General features: G+C 43.2%; 1 protein-coding gene and 1 non-coding gene across 2 annotated transcripts; one reads left to right on the forward strand and one right to left on the reverse strand.

The window, feature by feature from the left end:
* Window positions 1–1988: 1988 nt before the first annotated feature.
* Acadm (acyl-CoA dehydrogenase medium chain) lies at window positions 1989–25570 on the reverse strand. The gene is made up of 12 exons (XM_028879181.2): window positions 25465–25570; window positions 22979–23066; window positions 20173–20270; window positions 20014–20083; window positions 19669–19769; window positions 18846–18926; window positions 17717–17847; window positions 13824–13932; window positions 10324–10464; window positions 9642–9737; window positions 4835–5083; window positions 1989–2786 (listed from the first exon to the last, which is right to left on the reverse strand). The coding sequence occupies exons 1-12, from the start codon at window positions 25492–25494 to the stop codon at window positions 2715–2717; spliced, it is 1266 nt and encodes a 421-aa protein (XP_028735014.1). The 5' UTR covers window positions 25495–25570; the 3' UTR covers window positions 1989–2714.
* On the forward strand, window positions 21285–21432 carry LOC114699856. The gene has a single exon (XR_003735598.1). It is a non-coding gene; the product is annotated as a small nucleolar RNA SNORA15 (small nucleolar RNA).
* Window positions 25571–26892: the final 1322 nt, after the last annotated feature.

Genomic DNA, 26892 nt, shown 5'->3' on the forward strand with positions numbered 1-26892 from the left:
GGGCCGCAGTGCTGAGGGCTGCCTGGGCTGCATAGTGAGACTGTCTCAGAAAAACAGCTCATCTTTTAAAGAAGCTACATTTTAAAGGGGAAAATGTTCTTATAGAAATTGCTAGCTCAGAGACATCTTTTAAAAGTTCAAATGTCAGGCCAAGTGTGATGCTGCACACGTTAATTGTGGCACTCACGAGGTGTGCTGGTGGATCTCCAAGTTAGAGCCTATCTGGCCTACAGAATTAGTTCCAGGCCATCCAGGGTTACATAGTGAGACCCGTCTCAAAAGGTAAAAAAGCAAAACAAAACAAAACAAAACAATTTGCTAAACTTTTTATGGGTTTTACTGGTGTTAAGTTTTACACAAATCATGTTATAAACAGCATGCTGTGTCTGTTCATAACTCAGGTCTTTAAGTCTAACCCCCATTTGTGATTGTTTGTGGGAGAGAGAATCTTTGAGAGCTATTTTCCTGAGGGTGGAGCCCTAACAAGTGGGTGAGTGCCCTTACCAGAGGCCAGCCCCCACCTGGTCCTTTCTGCCTTAAGAAGACACCACAAGAGACAGTAGCCTGAAGCCTGGACGAGGACGATCACCAGAAGCCAGCGGCACAGGTAGCCTGATCTGGGAATTACAGCTCTCAGCAGTGAGGGAAGTACCTTTCTGTTGTTGATAAGCCATACACTGCATGGTATTTTGATATGATAGCTCACGCTAATATATATATATATATATGATAGAATTAGCCCTTCCAGCATATTATTAAAGTTGAGGGTGTGGTCATGGGAACTGTTGTCGAATATTGGTTTAAGATGTATTACATTCATTTACACTGTAGAATGTGTTTAATGATGCAATGATGTGTTACATTCTTTTGTGTGTGTGTTTGTGTGTGTGTGTGTGTGTGTATGTGTTACATTCTTTTATGATGCATTTAACTCTGTAAAGCTTGTGTTACTTTGCCTGCCTGAAACACCTGATTGGTCTAATAAAGAACTGAATGGCCAATAGCAAGGCAGGAGGGAGAAACAGGCAGGGCTGGCAGGCAGAGAGAATAAGTAGGAGGAGAAATCTAGGGAAGAGGGTGAAGAGTGAAAAAGGGATGGAGAGAGGACACCAGGGGCCAGTCGCCCAGTCAGACACAGAGTAAGAAGGAAAGAAAGACATAGAATCAAGAAAGGTAAAAAGCCCAGAGGAAAAACATAGTAAACAGATGTGGGATAAATTAAGTTAGAAAAGCTGGTTGGAAACAAGCCAAGCTAAGGCCAGGCATTAAGTAAGAATAAGTTGTAGTGGGTAGCTGTTAAAGCATCACCCCTAGAGAGGGAGCAGGTAACTGCTCTACCTGCCTATGACCTTGAAGTACATGACCCTGGGATGTGACCTCACAGACCCTTAAGACCTGGGCTGCAGATAGGCATAGCTCTCTCCCTCATGTTTTTGGATGCTGAGATGGACCAGGCAGAAGAACAGTGTGGACCATAGCTCAGCTTCCAGGACCTTATGATAAATCTCCTGTGTTGCAGTGAGTTTTTATCTCCTAACAAATTCCTTGCCATTTAAGCAGACTCTGTGGATTTCTCACTTTATCTGGTGCCCAACATGGTGTGTATTTATTTAAAACTGGGTGGTAGACCCCAAGAGTGAAAAACCAACCACGGAATACCTGAATTTGTAGCTTTGTTGGGCAGAGCACAGGTAGACTGAGACCCCAGAATGTGACATAGTTTTGTCTCAGTTGTTTCTCTGTTGCTGTGATAAAATACCTTGATAAAGCAATAGGAGGAAGCATTTATTTGGCCATGGTTCAGGTTGGTCGTCGGTCAGAAAACAGGATGATATCAAAGAGCAGGAGAATCAGGAAACACCTCCACTTAGCTTATTTTTGTAGCACTTAATACCTAATTCACAAATTGTGGGCATTCTTTCATGTTTGTGTCCCTGTGGTCTTTAATGGTGAGATATAATAAAACAACACACAGACAAGACACCATGGAACAGTACACAGCACGTTTTATTTCCTTTTTAAAGTCCTGTGTGTGAAACACAACTGTGTACAGCAACCCAAAGGGTTTATACAAACCCTAAGAGTCATAGAAAAATAATTTAAGGTTAGCTTTATTGAGTTATTTTAAACAAGACATGAAATGTTGGTTCAGCATTAAGATTTTTCAGAAATTTCTTCTAGTTTTAGAATGAAAGAAAATGAATATAAAATTTTTACTCTTTTGTGCAAAACAAAGTAAATATATTCAAAATTATAAAATTAACATTTTAGTACAGAAATGCTGTTAAGTCTTTGGAGTCTGGCAGGTCTAAATCTACCATGTTTTCAGCGTATATTTTAGAATCTTCACCAAGAGTTCTTTCTTAATAAGCCTCCTTTCCTGTCACTTGAGTGAGCCTTAAAACTCTAGTGTATTTCTCCAACTGTGGTTAATTTAAGTGATCACAGAACAAATTAACATAATCCAGGGGCAGGTGTACTAAGGACAACTCATTGTTCCAATAATCTAAATTTATCCAGAAAAGGTCACCGTGGAGTTGAACTGAGGTACAATCCACCACTGGAATAAACTGCACAGACCTGTGTTACTCAGCTTTTATTTTATTTCCTTGGAAAGACATAAAGATGATAAAGCCCTTTTTTCCGCATAAGCATAAATAGTGCTTTGAGCTTTAGTTACAGAGGATGAAACATCTTTTCAATTGCAATTTCCTTTAATTTTTATACTTTCCAATGTGCTCACGGGCTATGATCAGCCTCTGAATTTGTGCAGTGCCTTCATAAATCTGAAAGAAAAACATAACTTGGTTTAAACACCTGGACTCATTTGCCGTCTCAAACAACAGTAAGCTCCAGTGCAGCACCAAACTGAAATGTTATTTTATGAGAACAGTTTAAGTCGTAAAATTTTCGTTTACAAAATTGGAGGCAGGCTTAAAACATTAAAGAAAATGATATTTACATTTCAAAATGTTTGGGAAATCTAAGGTTTAGTGTTACCAGGGTATTTATTACCTAACTTTTCTGTTTCAGCTACGTCCTGTAGTCATTCTCTGCTCTTACACATGATTTCCCCCACTGCTGCCCAAGAACTTAAAGAAATCAAGGCAGTGGAAGCGTGGGGCTTTAATCCCTGGCGATCCACGCTCTTCCCTGTCTCAGCTTCTAATCTCAGCCAGTCGTTAGGTCACTCTTGGGAAGTAGAGGGAGGTCAAGGGGTTGATCATAACTAGTATTTATAATAGTTACAGGCTCTGGGGGTCAAGGGGTTGATCATAACTAGTATTTATAATAGTTACAGGCTCTGGAGGTCAAGGGGTTGATCATAACTAGTATTTATAATAGTTACAGCCTCTGGGAAAGGTGAAAAGCTCTACAAAGACAGGTGACTTCAGAGAGGATGCAAGCTCCAGTGTTCGTTTCTCCCGGGTTTAAATAAAGACTGGCCTGTGGGGCAGACCACCGTGAAGACAAAATTCTGAATGAATTATTTCTGCTTTACTTATGTCAGTGTTTTGTCTGTGTGTGGATGTGCATCATGTGTGCCGCTGCACGTGGAGACCAGAAGAGGGCCTTGGATCCCCGGAACTGTTGTTTCAGAAGGCTTATGAGCCGCCATGTGGGTGCAGCCATGTGGGTGCAGGGAATCAAACCCCAGGCCCCTGCCAGAGCAGTGAGTGCTCTAAACTGCTGAGCTGCCTCTCCAGCCCCATATTTTGCAGTGTTGATAGTGTTATAATTCCTGAGCATTTCTTTTTCTAGGGCTAGGGACACAAGGCCTTTCTGTTGTATAAAAATTAGGTGATGAACATCCGAAAAGGCAAACATGAAAAGAAAACACAAAATATTGGATAATTCCAATTAAAAACAAAACAAAACAAAATCTGAATTGAAACAACAACTGGGAGGCTGGAGAGATGGCTCAGAGGTTAAGAACACTGGCTGTTCTTCCAGAGGTCCTGAGTTCAATTCCCAGCACCCATATGGTAGCTCACAACCATCTGTAATGAGATCTGGCTCCCTCTTCTGGCCTGCAAACAGAACACTGTATACATAGTAAGTAAACAAATCTTTGAAGAAAGAAAAGAAAAGAAAAACCAACTGGACCAGCTGCCCATGTGTTCTGCTTCTGCCTTTCCAACAAGCAGCTGCCAATCATTGGCTAGGGGTGTGCAGACAAGGCGGGGGTCACGAGGCATGGGCTGTACCTAACCCACAACGGAGAACATGCACATTCCCCTAACTTTCTGATTGCCAACTTAACTTCAGAGTCAAATTGCAGTTCTCAAGGACACGTGGCTTTTGACTATAAGCACAGTTTCAATTAATTTAAAAAAATGTTAGGCAACATTCAAGACAAGATAATTTTAAAAGGCATGGATACTTTTCAGAGGACAAGAAATGCAGGTTATAGTTAGTTAACATTTGAAGACTAAAGATGGCCGAGTCAGGCAGGTGATACATCACTCGATCCTTCCCTCTCAGCAGCTACGCTCAATAAAAAAATATTCTTTTTATGTGTTGATTAGCTACAAAATCTGACTCACACCAATCTATAATTATCGTTTATCTAAAATGTTTTACATGTACTGTGTAGGTGCATGCATGCCGTGGCACTTATGTGGAACTCATAGGACAACATTCCGGAGTCAGTTCTCTTCTTACCAGGTGGATTCTAGGAATTCAACTCAGGTTCTCAGGCTCGGTGGCAAGTGAGCCACCCTCACCCTCTGAGCCATTATGCTGGTCCAACTGTCACTATTACCAGGGTCTTAAATATACTGTTGTCATTTATGAATATTCTGTCCACCCCAGAAACAAGATTAGAGCCTACCTGATAGATCTTGGCATCCCTCATCAGCTTTTCCACAGGGTATTCTGTGTTGAATCCATAGCCTCCAAAAATCTGCACGGCATCAGTAGCTAACTGATTGGCAATGTCTCCAGCAAAAGCCTTTGCAATGGAGGCGTAGTATGTGTTCCGGCGGCCAGAGTCAACCTCCCAGGCCGCTCTCTGGTAAGCGAGTCTGGCCAGTTCAACTTTCATCGCCATGTCTGCGAGCAGAAATGAAACTCCTTGGTGCTAGATTTAAAGCGAAAAAACAGTTAAGGAAATCTACTGGCAATATTTGTAATTTTTTTCTTAACACTTTTTTACTTTTTATTTTTCACTAATTTTGGACTTGCAGAAAAGTTATAGCTAGCTTCCCCTAACGGTAAAACCACAGTGCAGTGATAAGGCATGATCACAGTGCAATAATTAAGGCAATCTGCATGGACTTGCAAAACTACCTAGACTCCAGTCAAATTGGCCAGTTCCCCACCAAATCCTGTTATCTAAGGATCACATATTGATTCTAGCTTTTTATTTATTTATTCTCTTTTGGATTTTCGAGACAGGGTTTTTCCTGTGTACCTCTGGCTGTTTTGGAACTCACTCTGTAGCCCAGGCTGGCCTCAAACTCAAGAGATTCACCCGCCTCTGCCTCCAAGTGCTGGGATTAAAGGAGTGCACCATCGCACCCTGCCTCTTTTCCATTTTTTAAAACAGATTTATTTATTTATTGTACTTGGGTTTTGCCTACATATATGTCTGTATGAGAGTGTCAGATCCCCTGAAACCGGAGTTACAGACAGTTGTGAACTGCCATGTGGGTGCTGGGTATTGAATCCTGGTCCTTTGGAAGAGCAGCCAGTGCTCTTAACCACTGAGCCATCTCTCTAGCCCCCACTTTTCTATTTTTAAGAAAGTCTTGCTATATAGCTGACACTGATCTTGAACTCACTCAAGACCCGCCTTGCTGTAGTTACTACCTCAGAGAACCTCCCAGACTATTTAATTCCTGTCTTATCCTCTGACTTTGTCCTTTCAAAGAATACTGATTTTTTTTTTTTTATAAATTGCTCCTTGGTTTGGTTTATCTAATATTTTCTCATTATTAGAATAAGCATTTTTGTGCTTCAAGTACCTGCAGAGATTCAGACACGGTAAGGGTATGAATGAATGAATATGTTACTGAATCTAGGGCCTTAGATCAGACAAGACTCATTAAGCGGCCCAGGTTGACCTTGCACAGCCCGGCCCAGACGGGCCTCACACGAGTGATCCTCAGCCTCTGGAGCAGCTGGGATTTCAGATGTGCTCTGTCAAGCTCTGCCCTGCTGCGGCTTTTAAAAGGAAGTTGTTACAGATAGAGAAAATGGCACGTGATGCTTCCTGTCCTTGTCATGATCGAACAGGAGACAAAACCCAACACCTCCCAGAAGAGTCGGCAAGTGCTGTATCATGACTGACATACCAACAGGCATTGCAGTGGAAGGACATTTACCACATGTCATTACATGAAGTTTCAACCAGTACGAGACCATGCTAGAGAAATACGGCCAAGGAAATAATAAAGCAAAATATTTGCTATATCTCTGGATGATAGAATTACAGATATTTTAGTATTTAGCTTCATGTCATCATAAGAAGATATTTTGCAATAAAACAGGGCATGTGCCTTAAAATAGCAGATTGAAAAGAGTCTCACAGGCATTTGGAAATGTTAAGATCGTTGGAAACTGGGTTTATTTGAAGTTTTAGAGATTATAAAAAACATAAATTCTACAACAGTAGAGTCTAACACGAATCAAACTCAGATCACAAACAACAGACACTCAGGCCTTTGTTACATACCTTAAGCCTGGCTACACTGCTTGTGAATGAGTGTGTCAGGTTGCCAGAGACTGGTAGGATGATTAGGTTGTACAGGAGGCTTAACTGGCCAGTGTGCATGACTCCTATGTAGAGTGACACTCTCCCTGTTTAGACTTGGTTTGTGCATGTGTGCTGTGTGCAGCATACAAGTGTGTGCGCACATGCATGAAGGTTCTTGAAGAGGAACTCCTGGAACTGGACTTACAGACTGATGGGAGCCGGCTGCTGTGGGTGCTGGGAACAGAACTCTGATCCTCTGTAAGAGCAACAAGCACTCTGAATCCCTGAGCCATCTCTCTAGCCCCTGCCTTCCTGTCTCTGTCTGTCTGAACTGTGCCCATTCCACTGAGCCTTGCTAAGTAACTCAGGCTGGCCTTGAACTCAGAGCAATCCTCCCACTTTAGCCTCTTGAATGTTGGTATTGTAGTGTGTGTCACTATGCACATCTTGTTGTTTTTAATTAATTAGTTAATTATTGAACAGGGTCATGTTATGTAGTTCAAGCTGCCTAAAACGCTTACTGAGTTTTAGTAAGCAGGACCACTCCAAGCTTGGGGTTAATCTCAAAGATTTACTTTTATTTTATGTGTTGTGCTTTGCCTCCATGTATATAGTGCACCATGTGCATGCAGTACCCGCAGAGACCAGAGAGGGCAGAAGAGCACTGAAATTGGAGATAGAGATGGTTGTGGGCTGCCCTATGGGCAGAGCCCAGGTCCTCTGCAAGAGCAGCACATGCTCTTAACCACTGAGCCACCTCGCCAGCTCACGTTTCTCGTTTTGTTGTTGTTTTCCCCCATACAGAGTCGTTGGATGTAGCCCTTGTTGTTCTGGAACTCACTATGTAGAACAGGCTGGCCTCAGACTCAGAGATCCTCCTGCCTCAGCCTCCTGAGTGCTGGTCAAAGGCAGGCACCACCATGCCTGGATAGAGTTAAGTTTTGAATAGACAGAATACCCTTCAACTGAAAATTCCAAAAGTACAAAGGGATATACAGTGAACATTTCCCTTCCTTCTTCTCTGGTTCCTCCCTACAGCCCCCCACCTACCCCTCCCAGGAGGTAAACAATGGTCTTAGCATGTGTTTCATCTTCCCAGAGGTTGTTTACATGCACAAATGCAAATGTCTCCCATGCTTTTACACACATGCTAACCTACGAGGCTGATGAGGTTGATGGCTTTTCATTTTGCTTTTCTTGTCGGTGAATTATACACAGCTGTATCAGTGTATAGAGAATTGTCTTAGCTTTTGTGGCTGCACAGGCGCCATCTCTTGACTGTGAATGATCAGTAGTTTGGTTATTTTTGCATGATGATGAGATGAAGGGTAAGTATGATGATTCAGATCATAGCTTAGGGTTACCTTTTTTATGTGGCCCAAAGCAGATGCTTTTATTGATGGTTGAACGTGATTCACAAAGGTTGCTTCCCTGAAACATGTTCAACCCATGTAGCCTCTCTCCTTCTGAGTTTGTTAACTCCATCTTATAGGTTTCATTTGGGGACTTAAATGTTGCTCTGTATTCTTAGTAAGTATTTGTTCTATGTTGAGTAACTGATCTCCAAAGTAAATGTTCCTGAAAGTAGAAAACGCCAAGCCTCTTTTTCATACAGAGGATAGGATCTGTAAATAAGTGATTTTTTGGGTTCAAGTCTTGGTTCCATCATTTATCAGTTGGGCCTAATGTTGCCATGTCATAAATGAAAACTACAGTGCCTACTCCACAGTACTGGGGGGGGTGGTGAAAAGAACTGATGCGTGTGACACACTCAGAATGCCTGCCACAGAGAGAGCACCCCAAGTGTTTCCATGTGGGAGATATTCAGTGACTACTTGTCAAATGAGACTAAAGCTAACGGTTTCTAAACACAGAAACTCCATCTCACATGGAACAGCTTCCAGTGAGACAGTAAGAGACACAATGGCTTATATACAATGTAAGGAGACGTAAAGTGTCACAGTGTAGAACAAACACAGGGAGGTGCTTTTCTGAAATCAATGAGGAAGTGAGTGGAATTTGAAAGAAATGAAAGAGTATATGAAAGGTAGAGAGAACACAAAACGTATGTTGTGGTTGATATTGATATTCTACCTGCTGCCTGAATTTTGAGAATACAATGCTGAGGAAGAGGGAAAGAGAAGAGGGACAGGAACTGACCTTAGGTTTGGAAATCACCTACAAATGTGAAGGAGCCATCTTTAAATCTTAGCACGAAGCTCAGTGCAGAAGTCAATGCTAGAGAGAGAACACTCGGAAAAGCTCAAAGTCACAGAGTCAGATGAAACCAACAGGAAGCCAGATGATTTCCTTCTTTAAAAGTGATTTCTGCCGGGCGGTGGTGGCATACGCCTTTAATCCCAGCACTCAGGAGGCAGAGGCAGGCGGATGTCTGTGAGTTCAAGGCCAGCCTGGTATACAAAGCGAGTTCCAGGAAAGGCACAAAGCTACACAGAGAAACCCTGTCTTGAAAAACAAAAACTAAAATTAAACAAAACAAAAAGTAATTTCTAAATATTTAGAGAAAATGAGTGTACTCAAACTTCAGCAAAGCAAACACAGCACTAAGATGGCCTCCTCAAGGACCGGGCAGACAGCTGTCAGTCAAATGCTTGCCACACAAGCATGAGGACTGAGTTCAGGTCCTCGGGACCCATGTGCAAAAGCTGGGTGCAGAGGCGCGTGTCAGGAATCCTAGCACCGGAGAGGCAGAGGTGGGCAGATCCCTTGAGCTCACCTAACCTAACTGGGGAGCCACAGGTCAGTGAGAGGCATTGTCTCAACAACACAGAACAAAAAAGCTAACAGGAGGACGCTCAAGGTTCCTCTGATCTCCAAATAAATGTGCAAATATGTGCATTCACCCATGAACACACACACACACACACACACACACACACACACACACACACATACACAGAGAGAGAGAACAAGAGATTACCTCTACTAGCAGCTTTCCAAATGTTTTCCTCTCCAGGGCATACTTTGTGGCTTCGTCCAGAGCTCTCTGGGCTAGCCCGACAGCACCAGCGGCTACCTAGAATATTAACACTGCGTGATGCAGAAGTTCAATTGTCATCAAGACACACAGCATATCACTACCTGTCTAAGATTTTCAGTAAAGGACGCAGACAGTGGTGTCACTGCAGTGGAGGGAAGAGAACTTGGGTTTATTTATTTTAATTAAAGGTCATGGCAGGGGCTGGGAACGCAGCTAAGTGGCAGAGTGCATCCTTAGCTTTCAATAGGCCCTGAGTTTATCCCCATTGCCATGCAATGAGTAAGTAAATAAATAAATTGGCCAAGTATGAGGCCGAGGCCTAGAGAAAAGTCATTTCTGTTTAACCAGGGAGCCTTCCATAGACACATTCTAAGTGAGCAGCAGAACATGCAGTGATCCACAATCAACAAGAATGATCAAGTTGGGAGTGAGCTTTGGAGAAAGCCAACAGGTTTAGCACCTGTTAAATTAGCTTCTATGCTGAGCAGCAAAAGAAGTTGAAATATACATAGTACAAGTAACAATCTCTCCACCATTACTTAAAAAAAAAAAAAGACATGCGATGTTAAAACAAACCCGCTCACTGAAAACTACAAACAAAGGACTCTGCGAGACGACTCACTGTGGGCCTGGTTCTATCAAAAGCCCCCATTGCGATCTTGAAACCGGCTCCCTCAGCAATTAGAACGTTCTCCTTAGGCACTCTGACATCTTCAAAGGTGATTCCTCTGGTATCGGAGCATCGCTGGCCCATGTTTAATTCCTAGCAATAAGATCACATAAGAAACACTTAGGAGTTACAGCGCTGCTGCTGTCCATCATTCCTTTGTGCCTTTTTCAGTTACCTAAAGCCGGGGCCACAATGCAGGGCCTGTAGTACCTGTTCCGTGAGCTGAGCTTGCATAGAATACAAACACACCCATCTCTGCTCATCTGCAGCTACCCTGAGACTACAACAGCAGAGCTTCGCTTCACACGAGATCCCACACCTGCAAAGCCTAACGTGTGTCTAATCTGGCTCTTTCTAAAATTTGTATCAGCCCCTGGTCAAAAATAGTATTTAACAAACTGCAAACAGTACTAGCCTAAAGCTGTCATATCAACCACACCTCGTACGTGTCGGAAAGCCGCCCTCCTCTGCCTGAGAAGTTATTTTGCAGACATAATCTTAGAGCCTGTAATCATTAGCAAAGTGATCTACTGAACAAACAATGGACTTCACTTTCCTCTTTTGGGGGGCATTTATTTACTATTTATGCTGTGGGGGGTGCAGAGCCCGGCACAGTGTGTGCTTCTCTCCTTCCATCACGTGAGACCTGGACTAGAACTCAGGCCATCAGGCTTGAGAAGAAGTACCTTCACGCACTGGGCCGTCTTGCTGGTCCTCCTCCAACTTTGTCCCTCTTTAATCCCCCCGCCCATGGGAAGTATGTTCCAAGAGTTTCAGTGGATCCTGGAAACTGTGTATGGTAGTAGGTCGTTTACATACAATGCTTTTTCATATAATTATAATAAAACCCAGTTTATAAATTAGTAACAGTAAAATGTTAGAAAGATAGAAAAAGGTCAGGTGTGGTGGTGTATGACTTTAATCCCAATGCTCAGGAGGCAGAGGCAGGTGATCTCTGTGAGTCTGAGGCCAGCCTGGTCTACAGAGTGAATCCAGGACAGCCAGAACTACACAGAGACTTTTTTTTTTTTTTTTTTTTTTTAAAAAAAAAAACCCAAAACACAAAAAACCAAAATGCTCCTTAGACTCATCTCAAAGCACACAATTTCTAAGACGAAAAAAAAAATTTTTTTTGACAATGCGAATCCCATAGATTTGTTTAAAAGAACATTTTAGGAACTAAGTAGCTAATAATAAAAATATCTACACCCCTCACTAGAAAGCAAGTGCCCATGTGTGGAGATTTTTATCAGTACCCAGCATACAGTATGCATTCAGTAGCAAATATTGACTCAGAGTTTTCTTAAGTGAGAATGAGATTAGAAACAATGAGACAACATCAACTGTCATACCAATTTGCCACTGGTAAAGTACAAGTTCTGAGCTCCATTCCACTTAACTGAGATGGGTCAGACTTGGCCCTGAGTCTGTCAGGAACCATCTCTAAGTGGGAGAGCATGATCTGCCACACACACCCCAATCTCTGAGGAAAAGTTCGACTACTCATAGCACTCATATTCTGTTATACACATGGTGTTAGTAGTCTGTCAGTAAAGTGCAGTCTGCCTTCAATATCTTCTCTTAAAAATATAGCATTATATGACATCAGAAATTGCAAAGGCCCAAACCATACAAGAATCTATTAGTAAAAGACACAATGCCACTGGTCTCAGGTCAGCTTCTACCACCGAGACTGTCAGTAAATCATTTATTTGGACCTTGGTTTCTGGAGTCAGTAAACATGCTGAAGTAAACAGCACGTAGGGTGTCAGACTTGGAACTTCCATGACCTAAAAGAGAAGTCTTGTCCTTGCCTCCTTTTTTGAGACAGAGTCTCAGTACATAGTCCAAGCTGACCTAGAATTTGTGGTCCTCCTGCCCCAGCCTCTGGAGTACTGGGATTGCAGGTGTGCACTACCTTGGCTGGCAGATGTTGTGGGGTACTTGTACACCATGTGAAGATGTGTCACTGTGACTGGTTTAATAAAGAGCTGAACAATCAACAGCTAGGCAGGAAGAGGTTAGGTGGGACTTCAGGGCAGAGAGGACTCTGGGAAAAAGAAAGGCAGAGCTGCCAGCCAGACTCAAAAGGAGTCGTAGGTAAGAATAAAAAAGGTAGGAAGCCATGTTGTAGAACGTAGAATAAAAGACATGGGTTAATTTAAGTTATAAGAGCTAGTTAGGGACAAGCCTAAGCTAAGGCTGAACACTCATAATTTATACAAGTCTCTGTGCCCTTATTTGGGAGCTGGCTGGAGGGGCAGAAAGAGACTGATTACAGGCAGAAGTTATAACCATTTTGCATACTCAACACATTTCTAAAGACCTGGACACAACAGCAGATTCTATAAACACAGAAAGTTAACTTAGGAATCTGTTTTATATTAACCATTAATTCAAATTTGTTTTTTCAGTTCAGCCTAAGGAGACCAGCTCCAACATCTGACTAGGTAATCCAAACCTTTCCACATGGGGAGGAAGACAATTTGTTTAGGTAACCTTTAGAACTCTGGCTTGATTTCTATAATTCCTCTTTTACCATAGCTGCAAACATCCTTCGTCATTAACAGTTTTCTTTAAAAACTCCACTTTGCGGGGCTGGAGAGATGGCTCAGCGGTTAAGAGCACTGACTGCTCTTCCAAAGGTCCTGAGTTCAATTCCCAGCAACCACATGGTGGCTCACAACCATCTGTAATGAGATCTGGTGCCCTCTTCTGGCCTGCAGTCATATATGCTGTATACATAATAAAAAAATAAAATCTTTAAAAAAAAAAAGTAAAAAAGCTTAAAAAAACAAAAAAACAAAAACAAAAAAACTCCACTTTGCAAAAGCACTTCATGTTTGTAAGCTCTTACAGGACTTCTTACGATATTCATTTCCCTTGCTGTGTTGCCTTTTAAACCTCTGTGGCCTATGTTAAGATCCAAATTATCTGCACACACCGAGACTGGACATTCAGACACGTCATTGCCTTTCTTGTTTAACGACTCTCCCACCCCACACCCAACACTAATTGACACTGATTGACATCCTCATGTTTCCAAGGTACAGCTGCTTCTGTTAATACTGTGGGATTGTGTGTAATCCATCTACATCACATGGCTTTAACTATCCTAACCAAAGTTTGTGCAGATTCACTGGGAAGGAGGAAGGAGTCCTTTGAGAATACTACACTCCATGGTGAGTCAGCAATCATGGCTTCTGTCCACATGTGACTTCTGTCCACAGCTACACCTGTCAGTCATCAAAGTGTTCTGCACAAAGGGCCCATCTTTCAAAATGACTTGAAAGATTAAGTGACATAGAGACTATGTCCCCAATATCATCAAGACACAACTCGATTTTTATCCCAACTTGAAGTATTTTCATTAAAGGAATTAAATAAAAATTTTGACAGTTACAGTTGAAATTGCACTTATGGATGCAAATGTTAAGAAACATGCTGTTTACCTTTTTCCCAATATGTATTCCTGGGGTGTCAGCTTCCACGATGAATCCAGTAAAGGCTTTATTAGCAGGTGCTTTAGGATCTGGATCAGAACGTGCCAATAAAAAATACCTAAGGCACACAAACCCACGATGACGCAATAATGACAACGACTAACACACGTTGATTACTATCTCAGCCCACCCCAACCACACCCAGCATTACCACCCCCACTTGACAGCAAAGGAAGTGAACTCGCACAGATACCAATCCGACTGTGGCTAGACTTTTCAACCATCTGTTTCTTAGCTAATGTGGTCTTATCTTTAGGGTGAATATGAGCTATTAGTGAAAATTCCTCAGCAAAGACAATAGGAAAGTGAAGCATGTATGTGCTGGAGTCGGAATGCTCCTCTCTGAGCCAGTCTTCTGTTTCACAGGACAAGTGAGCTGTAAACAGACGCGACTCCTGCTGCTGTGAGGGATGGCACCTGCATGCGGCGAAGCCAGTGTCCACGGTGTACCTGAATTACCAGGGATATTTACAGGTTTCCCATAGAAAGATGGTAGTGATATTTTATTTGTATGTTAATAAATACGGTTTGCCTGGAGATCAGAGGTCACATATTGAGCCATAAACAAAAGTCCGGCAGTGGTAGCACACGCCCTTAATCCAATCACATGGCAAGCAGAGTCTCTGTGTGTTCAAGGACACAGCCACCCGCGTGGTAACACACGCCTTTAATCCCAGTACCAACCATAGAGACCTGGAGGTCTGTACAGACAGGCAGTGACAAGGAAGTGAGGTGGCTGGGCTAAGAGCCAATGAGAGGGCAGAACAGCAAGGCAATAAAGGCACAGGTAGACGGGAAGAAGAGTTGTCTCTGGAGAAGCTATGGTTGCATGGTGAGCTAAGGTTAGTTGGTGACTCTCACTGATTCTCTGATCTCTACAGCTTGCACCCCTGTATTTGGCTCTGTGTTCCTTATTTAATAAGACTGTTTAGAAATTCGTCTACAAAAGATTTTTCCCCAAAAGATTTAGAAATACAGCATAAGGGAGGGAAAAAAGAAAGTTCATTTTTGAATTTTCAGATGCAAACTAGTTTTCTAAATATCTTGATACAGATTTTTTTTTTTGAGCCTTTACAAAAGGACAAAAAGCCATACAGCTTGAGTCCAAGCTGAGCCTTGGTGTTAGTCCTAGCACTGAAAGAGAGAGTGAGTGAGTGTTTTATTCTTCCTTATGCAATGAATTAATTTTTTATGCTAAATCTCCAATAATTTATCAATTTATCACTGAGTATGGTTTTATTCGATAATAGGAAAAGACAAAATTATTTTCTAATTTCATGACTCACAGAACTTGTCTTTCCCAGGAAGAATTATGGTCAGTTCTTAAAACTGTGATTATTTAATTGCATTATTATATTTCTCTTAGCTTGTTCAATTTTCATGGCTCCTTTATTTCTTTATTTCTTGCTGGTGTGAGGATACTAAATGATGCTGTAACTAGCTGACCCTGAGTCAGGACACTGAATGTATACCGGACTCAATCAGGATACTCTGCAGGACTGGCAAACACTTAGAATACACAGTTCCCCAGGTTCCCATCCCAGCCCTGCTGCCTGTGCATGACAAGGGTTCATTTTGAGAGCTGCACAGTCCACCAAGTTGGGATGCTTTTCCACACTGCACATCACATAAATATACTGATGATGTAGAACCTTTTCAGAGGCAGCTGTGCTGGCTCAGACCTGTAATCTTAGCATTTGGGAGTCAGGAGATCACCATGAACTTGAGTTCAGACTATCCTCCACTGTGATTTCTAGACCAGCCTGAGCTACAACGTCAAATTGTATCACAATCAATAAAAAAAAAAAAAATTTTTCCCCAACAGGAATATTACTACCCTAATCTCCTATAGTAGTTTGAATGAGACTGGCCCCTATAAGTCTTATATATCTGAATGCTTAGTCACCAGAGAGTGGAACTGTTTGAGAAGTATTAGGAGGTGTGGCTTTATTGGAGGTGTGGCCTTGCTGGAGGAAGTATGTCGCAGGCTTTGAGGTTTCCAAACCTATGCCAGGTCCAGTCTCTCTCTCCCTCTCTGGCTGCTGCCTTTGGTCAGGATGTAAAGCTCTCAGCTACTGCTCCAGCACCATGATGGTAATGCACTAATCTTCTGAAACCGTAAGCAAGCCTCCAGTTAAAGGCTTTCTTTTATAAGAGCTGCCTTGGTTATGCTGTCTCTTCATAAAGTGGTAACTATGTCATCCCCTAAGACCCTCTTAAGAAGTCTTCTGCCATATAGTAAGTAATGGGTAAAAACCTTACTTTCTAAGACAACACATATGGGCCCTATGATTGGAAAGACTGTCCTTATAATGAGCTAGAGTTTATATTTTTCTAACTTTCAATTCATTCATTAATTCTTAACTGTCTTCACTCAGTAACTATGCAAGCCTACTCCATCTGATCTTAGTCAAAAGGTCAAGAAGGCATCTATCTATCTATCTATCTATCTATCTATCTATCTATCTATCTATCTATCTATCTATCTATGAATCTTCCATCTATCTACCTTTGAGCCTATACTGGCCTTGAACTTTTGATATTCCCACCTGCCTCCCAAGTGCTGGGGCTCAAAGTAAGTGCTACTGTACACAGCTCTGTTCTTCTTTCCATGAAATATTATTTCAAACTTGAAATTCTAAGCGTATTCCAAACTAACCCAGACTATGTTTCTAAGCATGTTTCAGCAGCTTCCCCAACATAGCAGCATCTGGATGTCCTTTCTGTTGAGACTTGTCATAAGTGTGCTCACTCCGAGCTGGTGCTCCACATGTTCCCTCAGTCTGCAATCATTCCACCACTCAAGTGCATCTCTGGCCCCTCAGTTGCCAAATCCACTTAGAGCTGTTTATTAAACTTTCTTCCTGAACGTTCTATATTTATGTAAATGATTTTTGGTATTTAATGGAACTTTATGTTATTGTTTTTGGACCTATACACTTTTAAGTTTTAGATGTTACTAATATCAAATATTGCCCACTTTTGTGCATAAACTGAGGTTTTTGTCTTAATTTTTTGAGAGGGTCTCATGTAGCACAGGCTGACTTGAACTAACTATGTAGCTAAAGCTAACTTCCTGATCCTTTTACCTTTATTCCACTACTAGAAATACAGGTGCACACCACCAGGAATGGTCTGGTTCTTATTTTTATATGATGCTGAGGGTTGAACCCAAGGCTTTGTACAAGCTAGGCAAGAACTCTAACCACCATGAGTTACATCCCAAGCCTCATGACTCAAGTGATTTTTTTGTTTTTGTTTTTGTTTGTTTTTTTGGGAGAAGGTTTCTCTGTGTACTAGCCTTGATTGTACTGAAACTGACTTTGTAGACTAGGCTGGCCTTGAACTCATTGAGATCTGCCTGCTTCTACCTCCTGAGTGCTGGGATTAACAGCGTGTGCTACTACTCCTGGCCACTCAAGTTTTAAGAATGCCTCTATTGGGGATGGGCACCACAGCACAGAGCTTGCCTGGTGTGCACAAAGCTCTACGATCAACCCAGAACCACAAATCTACTGAGAACCAGAACAACATCCTACAAACAGCTTTCTGTTTTCCTGAGAGTTTTAGGGTCCTGGGGAAGTGCCAGCGTAGGAGATGGAACTAGAACCTAGCTGATCGACTCAGTAAGATTAGCTATTTTTACTACACTTTACACATTAGGCTTCGTAAGTTAATCTGGAAGAAACAGCTCAAGGGCTCAAAATAGTTACTGAGTCACTGAGTTATTTATAACGTCATATGGACCTTCCAGTGCCAAACTGTGGCTTGCTTTAACAGAGATGCTTAGAAACAAGAGAAGAAAGGGAAGACTTGGAAGACACGGTAACCAGGAACTGTACCAGTTCGCCTTCCCGCCGTTGGTTATCCACATCTTCTGGCCATTGATGACGTACTCATCACCCTTCTTTTCTGCTCTGGTCTTGATACCAGCCACATCAGAGCCTGCTGACGGCTCCGTAACACAGTAGGCCTAGGACATACGGACACAAGGAAATAAACGTTAATGATTACATTGTGAATATCTGATAATAGTTATTATTTTGTTTGTTTTGTGGTGCTAGGATAGAACCCCGGTTCTCGAGTGTGCTAAACAAGTGTTCTACAGTGAGCTATATTCTATCCCCTGCATTTTATCTTTAAAGGTAGTATGTAAGTGAATGTCTAAAACTGCAAGATATTTGATTACACTGTGTAAAGATATGTCACTGATTGGTTTAATAAAAAGCTGAACAGCCAATAGCTAGGCAGGAGGTATAGGCAAGACTTCCAAGAGAGATGGGGGTGGGCATTGAGAGGCATGAGAGAGATGCCAGAGGACACTGAGAGGAAACAGGAGGTACAAGATGGAAGAGAGGTAAAAAGCCACGAGGCAAAACTCAGATTAATATAAATGGGTTAATTTAAGTTATAAGAGCTAGTTAAATTACAGTTCTTAGAAAACCAAATAAATTGCTCAAATGTTAAAATATTTAATATGTAAATAAAATTGGGCATAGGATACCAATGAATTATAGGAAATAAAATATTTGGTATATCCAAACAAATTCATTAAATTCAACTTAATGTAAACTGATTTATTGAATATCATTGAGTATGTGCTATGTAGTAAGCTATAAAACCAGAGAGGAAAAAGGCAGCCTGCCCTTGAGATTTTTACAGGGTACCAGGGTAACCCCGCTAAGAGTCGGCATTAACACCAGGACTTGGGAAACCAGCTTCCCTGAGATGATGCTTAAGTCAAACCTCAAATAGGAAGGATATTCTGTAGGAAGAGGGAAAAAAGAGAATATGTACTCTCAGCAGAGGTAACTGCGAGAGATGAGGATTAAAAAACAGAACAGCACTGAGGACAGAGCCTAGTAAGCATGAGGTCCTGAGTTCAATCCCAGCACCACATAAACTGAGTTAGTTACATGTGGTAGCACATGTCTGTAGGAGGAACAGGAGTCCAAAGCTAATCATACTCACACACATCATTGGCTGCTCAGTCATCCTCCCCAAATACTTCTTCTTTTGTTGATCATTTCCAGCAAGAATCACAGGCATTTGCTGTCGAGGAAAATTAACATTGAGACAGCAAGATATGTTATGAGTTGTGTAGCTTCAGGAACACAATGCAATGAACGAGAAAGATCTGCCTGCCTCCCAGAAGGAGTAAATTCAAAGAACTAGCATTTGCTCTGAACTAAAAAGCTAACAAGCAAGAAGACGTGTCTCTGAGTCTGAGCTCCTCAAGTTATAGGCAGGCTCATTGGTAATATACAAAAACTGACTACAAGTAGGAAGCTCACCTAGGACATGTGACACGGTACGTATGAGCAGATGCTCAGTAAGTGGGCAGCAGGCCAACAGGACGGCTTCTCAGCCACCTCCGGCCTTTACCCTTGCCCAAGAATTTCCATGGAAGCTGTAGCCAAAGTGTACAATTTCCTCACCAGGACACCCAGAACTCCAGCGCTGGTGACAACAGAACCACCATGACCAAGCTGTGCAATTACATCTCCAAGCCAGGCTAGCAAATCTCCCTTATAGTTTTTACAGAGTTTAACCTAACTTCACTGTTAGTGTCTCATTAACAGCCCAGGCAAACAATTAACATTTCTTAAATTACAGTTCGGCTTCTATGTGTGTCTGCGCATGCCACAGCCCATTTCTGGAGGCCAGATGGCAACTAGGGAGAGTTGTCTCCTTCTACCACGTAGGTTCCAGGAGTGCAGCTCAGGCCGTCAGGAAACTTTACCCACGAGTCATCTCGCAAGGCCCACGGTAAGTTATTTTCTTAGTAACTTACCCCTAAAGAATTTGTTTCAATAGCGGTCTGCACCCCTGTACACCCATACGCCAACTCTTCGGAAATTAAACAGGAATCGAAAGTTCCCAGTCCGAGACCACCTGTGGCATCACAGCATATGCAGAGCATTATAACAGGAAGAACAAGTCCATAAATTCAAAACCTGCTAGACACGGGAAAATGCCTGCACTCTGTCTAAGGAAAGTCTCCCCAGAGCTGGCTAATACTACGTCGTCTAAAGAGGGAAACAAAGGCAAAAAGCCACCAAGCGGCAACAAACGTTTTAGAGGACGACAGGACATTTGTTTTTTTAATTTTATGGCTAAAAACGTGAAGGAAGCTTACCACAATTCTCGGGAATGTGTGCATTGACCAAGCCAAGCTCCCAGGCTCTTTTGATGAGGGGGAATGGGTACTAAAAAGAAGAGCAACACAGTTAGGCCACAGCTATGGTAACACGATCTCATCACAGCACAGGGCTTTTCTCCCTGGGGCGACACCCACCTCTCCCGTCCTGTCGTACTCTGCAGCGACTGGGATGATTTCCTCTCGGGCAAACTTCCGGGCGGTTCCTTGAAACTCTTTCTGCTGTTCAGTCAACTCTAAAGGAAAATTATTTTGGGAACATCAAGAAGAAATCAAGTTAGAGAAAAGAGCCCAATGAAGTTGGTATGTAAGCATTTATATTTATCATAAGACATGCTTCTGACCTCAGGAAGGAGCCTAAAGAAACAAGGCATACTCAGTCAGCATACAGTAATAAAACTTGTCTCAAAGAATGAGAGCAGAACGTGAACACCATCATTTAAATTTCACTCTTCTTTTAAACTCCAACAAATTTAAGAATATAAGTTCCCACAAATACACTGGTAAAAAACGATGAGAAATTTCTCCAAAATAATAACCACATAAAACCCTCTGCATTACTAACAGGCAACATTCAAACAATCCATTCATACAAAATAAAACTAGTTATTGTAAAATTAATGGGATGACTATGTTGTCCGCACCCTCGGGGTAAATGTAAATTGCCAACTGCATTTTTTTTTTTTGGTTTTTTCCAAGACAGGTTTCTTTGTGTAGCTTTGGAGCCTACCTGGAACTTGTTTTGTAGACCAGGCTGGCCTCGAACTTACAGAGATCCACCTGCCTCTGCCTCCTGAGTGCTGGGCCTGTTTCAATGTGTGTGCATCAATGTGAAAACTGAGGCTGGAGCTCATTGGTGGAGCCCTTGCCTATCCTGTGGAGGTCCTGGATTCCATCCCCCACACGGGAGCGGGTGTTAAAGGTGGAACTGGGCATTCCAGGAAGTAGAGTAAGAGCCAAAGCTCACAAGAATGAGCCAGGTGGTGGGGGGGGGGCAAATATCTTTATACCCAGCACTGAAGCAGCAGAGGCAGGAGAACCTCTGTGAGTTCAAGGCCAGCCTGGTTTATACAGTGAGCTTCAGGACAAAGAGAGGTACAGAGTGAGAGCCTATCTAAATACAAAAAAAAAAAAAAAAAAAAAAAAAGGAGTATTTATGACTACAGTTATCATTTCTACAGTGACATGAGAGGTAAAATGTAAAAGACAGATCAAGTCTCACTGTTAGACTGTAACAGTCTCATTGTAAGGCATGGATGAACACTGTGTACTTCAGTCAGTAATTTATACAGACAGACACCATACAAAGTAATGTCTTCCAGAGCTGGGCGGTGGTGGCACACGCCTTTAATCCCAGCACTCGGAGGCAGAGGCAGGTGGATCTTTGTGAGTTCAAGGCCAGCCTGGTCTACAGACTGAGGTCCAGGACAGGCACAAAAACTACACAGAGGCCGGGCGGTGGTGGTGCACGCCTTTAATCCCAGCGCTGGGAGGCAGAGCCAGGTGGATCTCTGTGAGTTCGAGGCCAGCCTGGGCTACCAAGTGAGTCCCAGGAAAGGCACAAAGCTACACAGAGAAATCCTGTCTTGAAAAACAAAAACAAAACCAAACAAACAAACAAAAAAGTAATGTCTTCCTTTAAATGACTGCATGGTTTGTATGGTTTATTGTTACTAAAAGTGAGTACAATTAAAAAGAGCAGGAGACTAAGGCAGAGAGAGGAGGTGACTCCCTCTCACAGTGATGCTTCAGAAGAGGGGCTTGGAGCTTAGTCCCAGTGTTTTCTGAAACACAACTTCACTTCTAAGTTTGGAGACAATTCCTGTGGTGGTTATGGACGGGTCGAAGGTAGGAAAGGAAGGTCTAGTGTTTTATTATTACCCGGCAAACTGCTTTCCCGTGTGTGGTAATCTTCAGAACTTTCCTACTGCAGACATGGGATCTACTTTATTCATCAGAACCAGACTGAGTGGCCCCATGTGTTATCTGCGTTTCTGTCAGCACCTGGGGGTCCCGCCCATGGGGGCGTGGTGAGGAAGACCTCACTCTCCTTCGCCCTCTGGCACTCACAGCTGCCACAGCCTCTTGCCAGTGTTTGTATGTAAGAAGCGGAGAGCAGAGGGCAGAGCAAAGGCTACCATCTTCAAATGCCCACGGATCCAATCTGCTATCCTCACACCATTTTAAAATGCTTTAATTCCAGCTTAAGAAATTTATTATTCAAGTATACTTGAATAAAACCAATAACCCTAGAAAGCTATCTAGAGGAAAGGTACAAACTCAAAGCAAAAGACCTTTGGGGGTGAAGAACACCAAAAATAGGCTATATTTCACATTTCTGACCAGAATCTTGCTTCTATTCTCTCCAATACCACATTGCTTCTTGGTCTTAGGACTGAGAGTGTCATATAATACCATCAAACTGTAGTCAGATGAATTAGGCCAATTTTTTTTAAGCTTGTTACAACATCCAGCATTGAATCCAGCAAGTGTTTTGAGAAGTATTTGTCCAGTCAGGTGTGGCTGCTCAAACCTTCAATCTCAGTTCTAGGGAGGGAGAGGCAGGCAGATCTTTGTCAGTTCCAGGCCTGCCTATCTATCTACACAGAGAGTTCCAAACCAGCCAGAGCTACATAGTGAGACTGTCTCCAACGAAAAAGAAAATATCTGTTACATTTAATTTGTAAGTTGAAGACAATTCATATATATTAGTAGATATTCATTTATTTGGGCTACCCCTTTGGGCAAAAGAGGAAGGACACTGTACACATAGCCTGTCCACATTGATGGATGTACAGGACTGTACGAAAGAACACGATACCGTACAACCGATGTGAAGAACCATCTGTGGGTGGTGACTGCCTCTATCCATTGACAGCCATCATTTTTACAAACATATTCCAAACATACATTTTCAAGTCAAAGAACAGAACATAAAACATACCAAAATTAAACCCTAATCCTGGCTCCTGCTTGAGAGACGCTTTCGTGTGCTGGGCTCGCCACTCAAAACGAGAAAGACTTCTTAGGACCTGGAAAAGATATGCATATTACAAATAAATCTGACAAATTAAGTTTCAATCAAATGAAAGAAGGCTGGCCAGGCCACTGAGGTGTCTCAGTGGGTAAAAGTACCTCCCATATAAACATGACTTGAGTTGTTGACCCCTGGAACCTACATGGTGGGAGAAACCTGACCCTCATGATCGTCCTCTAACCTCTACACCTGCTTTGTGTACTCTGAGAGTTCTGCACAGACATACTGATGCACGAGTAAATTATTTATACTGACCATCCAAAATGAGCACAGTATCTATATGGTCATATTCAAGAGCTATGTTTTTATAGTCATTACTAAATACTTTATAATTCAGAAGTCAATGACAAGCTGGGTGGACACCTATCCATGAAGGAAATGTTATTTAATGTTTTATTTTCATTTATGTATGTGTCTACATATATGTGTGGGACATCCAAAGGGTGTGGAATCCCCCAGAGCTGGAGTTATTGAGAGTTGTGAGCCAGCCAGCATCAGGGCTGGGAAGCAAACTTGGGTCTTTGGCAGGAGTAGCAAATACTGAACAACAAAATCAAACAAGGAAACAAACCACAACCGTGTGTGTGTGTGTGTGTGTGTGTGTGTGTGTGTGTGTGTGTGTGTCTGAGCACAGTTTTTGTTGCTGTTGTTGTTTGTTTTGTTTTTGAGATCAGGTCTCAGTGTGTAGCCATGGCTGACCTGGAAACTCACTGTGTAGACCAGGCTGGCCTTGAGACCCCAGAGATTCACCTACATTTCACCTCACAAGTACAGGGTAAAAGGCATGTGCCACCCTCCAGGCCGTAGTAATTAGGTTTGTGTTGGTTTTAGGACAAATTCTTTTGAGGCAGTTCAGGATGGCCCCAAACCCACTGTGGAATCCAGGCTGGCCTTGGGATCCCAATTTTTCAACCTTCCCTTCTGAGGTTAGACGAAGATCACCGCTCTACAGAACTAGTCAGCTGTATTTTATACAGCTGAAGTGGAGAGCCTACTGCTGGGGCGGTTAACATTGATGTTAGTCATTTAATTAGAGTAGTGAACACATGGGCCTGCTCCTTGGCTGTGCAGGATGAGCAGGCGTGCGTGCGTGCGTGCGTGCGTGCGTGCGAGTAGAAGTAGCTTAGTAGAAACAGAATAAAGGTTAAGAAGTTAGTGTTGCAACACTGAGTCCAAGTTTCCCAAATGCCCATCTTGGAAAAACTGCCAACACACAACTTGTATTCACACCTGGAACACAGGGTTCACTGATCCTAGACGATAAATGGATGTTATTAAAACAAGATAACCAGGACTGAAGGTAGCAGTGCTTGGAAGGCGGAGGTAGAGGTGTGAGCTCTATACCAGCCTGGACAACAGAGTGAGACCCGATATAATAAATACGATGTTCTGAAATTCCAGTCATATTGTGTTTACTATTCCTGGCTCTCTGCCAAGAACAACGGAATTCCACATATGGAACAAGAGTAACTTTAGTCCTCAGATCCGCAACAACAGCACAACTAAATAACGAATCTCTCAGAAATTTAAGTCTTGTTTTACAGCAGTGCGGAACAACAGATAAAGAATAATGCATTTTCTGATTAGTTATGGGGTCGGACTTTCCTTCATCTGTCCTTGGAGGTGCCAAGAAGCCTTTTTTAGCTCTGCTGTCAGAATTAAAGCTCCAGTTCTGCTTTCAGAGCCTGCTAACTTGTATCATGATGGCCAGGGGGAAAAGGCAAGGCAATCAATACTACAATAAAATCAATGTAAATTCTAAAACTACATCTTTTGGGGTCAAATGCAATTTTAATCCAGTTTTACGTGGCATAAATGAAAGTCCTGTACGGATACATCGATAATATTTAAGTATCAAAGTAGTGAATAAAACAGACTTCAGAAGACAAAATGCTGGGGTGTACAGACTTCATGAAGTTTTCTTCTCCCTTTTGTTTTTTGGAAGAGTGCCTGCACATTACAAAACCATAGGCGTACTAAACCTATTCCGCGAGCAGCAGCCACTTCCCTTTGCTTCAGTCAGGATTAGTTAGTTCTGTGTTATGCACACTCAGGATCAGCCTGCTTGGATTGTAAATAATACCTGTTCACCCCCGAAGCTGCAAACAAACTGCGCAGTGTTAGATGCCGTTCTGGGTGGGACTGTAGTGAGAGTTTTCTGGAAGTACTCCCCTCGGCCAGAACGTGGTTCTGACACCGGGCTCCCACCGAGTTCGGAGAGGGTGGATAAGAGGGGAGAACTATCTGGAGCTCTCCGGCCGAAAGCGGAGCAGGTCCCCAGGACCACGCCTGCCGGGGTCAGCGGCCCGAGGTCAGGTCGATGCCCGCGGGCTCCCGCCCTTCCTCTGGCCGCGCAGGACCGACCCTCCGATCCCGCCCCGCACCCGGCTCACCCCGCAGCCTCTGCGGAACGCCGCTGCCATGATGCCTCCTCGCTCGGCTCGCTCCGACCACCGCAGGGCAGTGTGCGCGGCGGCCGGGGGTCCCGCCCACGGGGGCGGGGCGTGGAGCCGGGGGCGGGGCCCAGGGGGCGGTCCTTAGCCGGAGAGCAGGGCGGGCGGATCAAAGTCGGAGACCCGGGGCGTGGAGCGCCTCTTTTCCCGCGGACTGGACCTCGGCTTTGAAGGGACCGCTGTCCGCGGGGAGACGCGAGGGGCGTGTTCTGCCCCAGCAGAAGACGTCGGGGGCGTGGGCACGGCTGAAGATTCAGGGGTGTTGGCAGAGTCTGGGGTCTGGTCCAGTGCCAGAAGAGGGGGGGCCTAGAGTGCTCGCGCGCCTGCGCCCTGCCCGCGACCTTGGCCGGAGCTTCCTGCACCGCGCGTCCCGGGAGAAGGCTGTCTGCCTCCGGCCACCCGAGCTCCCAGAGGTCGCGCCCTCTCCGAGAGGGCTGGACCCGAATCCAGGCCAGAGGGCGCGGGCGGATGTTTATTGCTGTCGGCTGTGACCTTTCCTCGGAGGGTCAGATCCGACCAAACCCTTGTACTTTGTGGCTTCAGTGTACACTGTAGCTTCAAACGCTGGACTAGGGCGAAAGGATGCCCGTGCTTCTGAAATTTTAAACAGGAATTTAATTGCTTGCGTAGCCGAGGTAAGCCCAATGCCAGGAGGCGGAGAAGGGAGATTACCGCCAGTTTGAGGCCAGCCAGAGCTAAGTAGCAAGACCTAACACCTAAACAAACAAAAGCAAAACAGGTTCAGTGACTTCTACTTTTCTGAACATTTTCACGATTATCCATCCCTGGGGAAGTGGAAAGCGTCCTTGGAAACGCCAGCTGAGCCTATCCATGAACTCCCCTGCCAGTGAACATTGGGAGTAAACATTTTGTTCACGAGTTCAGCGTAAAGTCGTATTGTCTTCCAGTTAGACCTAGTGTCTGAGGTGGTAGCTGGGGTCTTATGGAGGTGAGGGATTATAAAACTTCTCAGTGTTGGGTACCTCAGCTGCCAAAGCTTAAGAAAAGTATGCTGTTAGAGTCTTCTTGCTCTCAGCTTCAAACAAGTGGGAGACAGAACTTATTTTTGAGCCACTAATGAACAACAAAAATTCTCAGCTTCTCTCTATCTTGCCTGTAGCATTCTCACACATACCAAAGCCTGGAAACGGTATGAGGATTCCATTGTGAGATAAATGGTCAGAACTATAAGATTAATCTTTCAATAATAATAATAATAATAATAATAATAATAATAACAATAAACAGTCTTTCCTGAGAGATAGTCTTCTAATAGTTGCAAGGGAACATTCCAGAAAAGAACCCCTTCCACTGAATGGTCTGCAAGTCTGATGAACTGTTTAGACCTCTGATTGTGGAGAGACTGGA

Source organism: Peromyscus leucopus, chromosome 6 (genome assembly GCF_004664715.2).
Source record: "Peromyscus leucopus breed LL Stock chromosome 6, UCI_PerLeu_2.1, whole genome shotgun sequence".
Taxonomy (NCBI): domain Eukaryota; kingdom Metazoa; phylum Chordata; class Mammalia; order Rodentia; family Cricetidae; genus Peromyscus; species Peromyscus leucopus.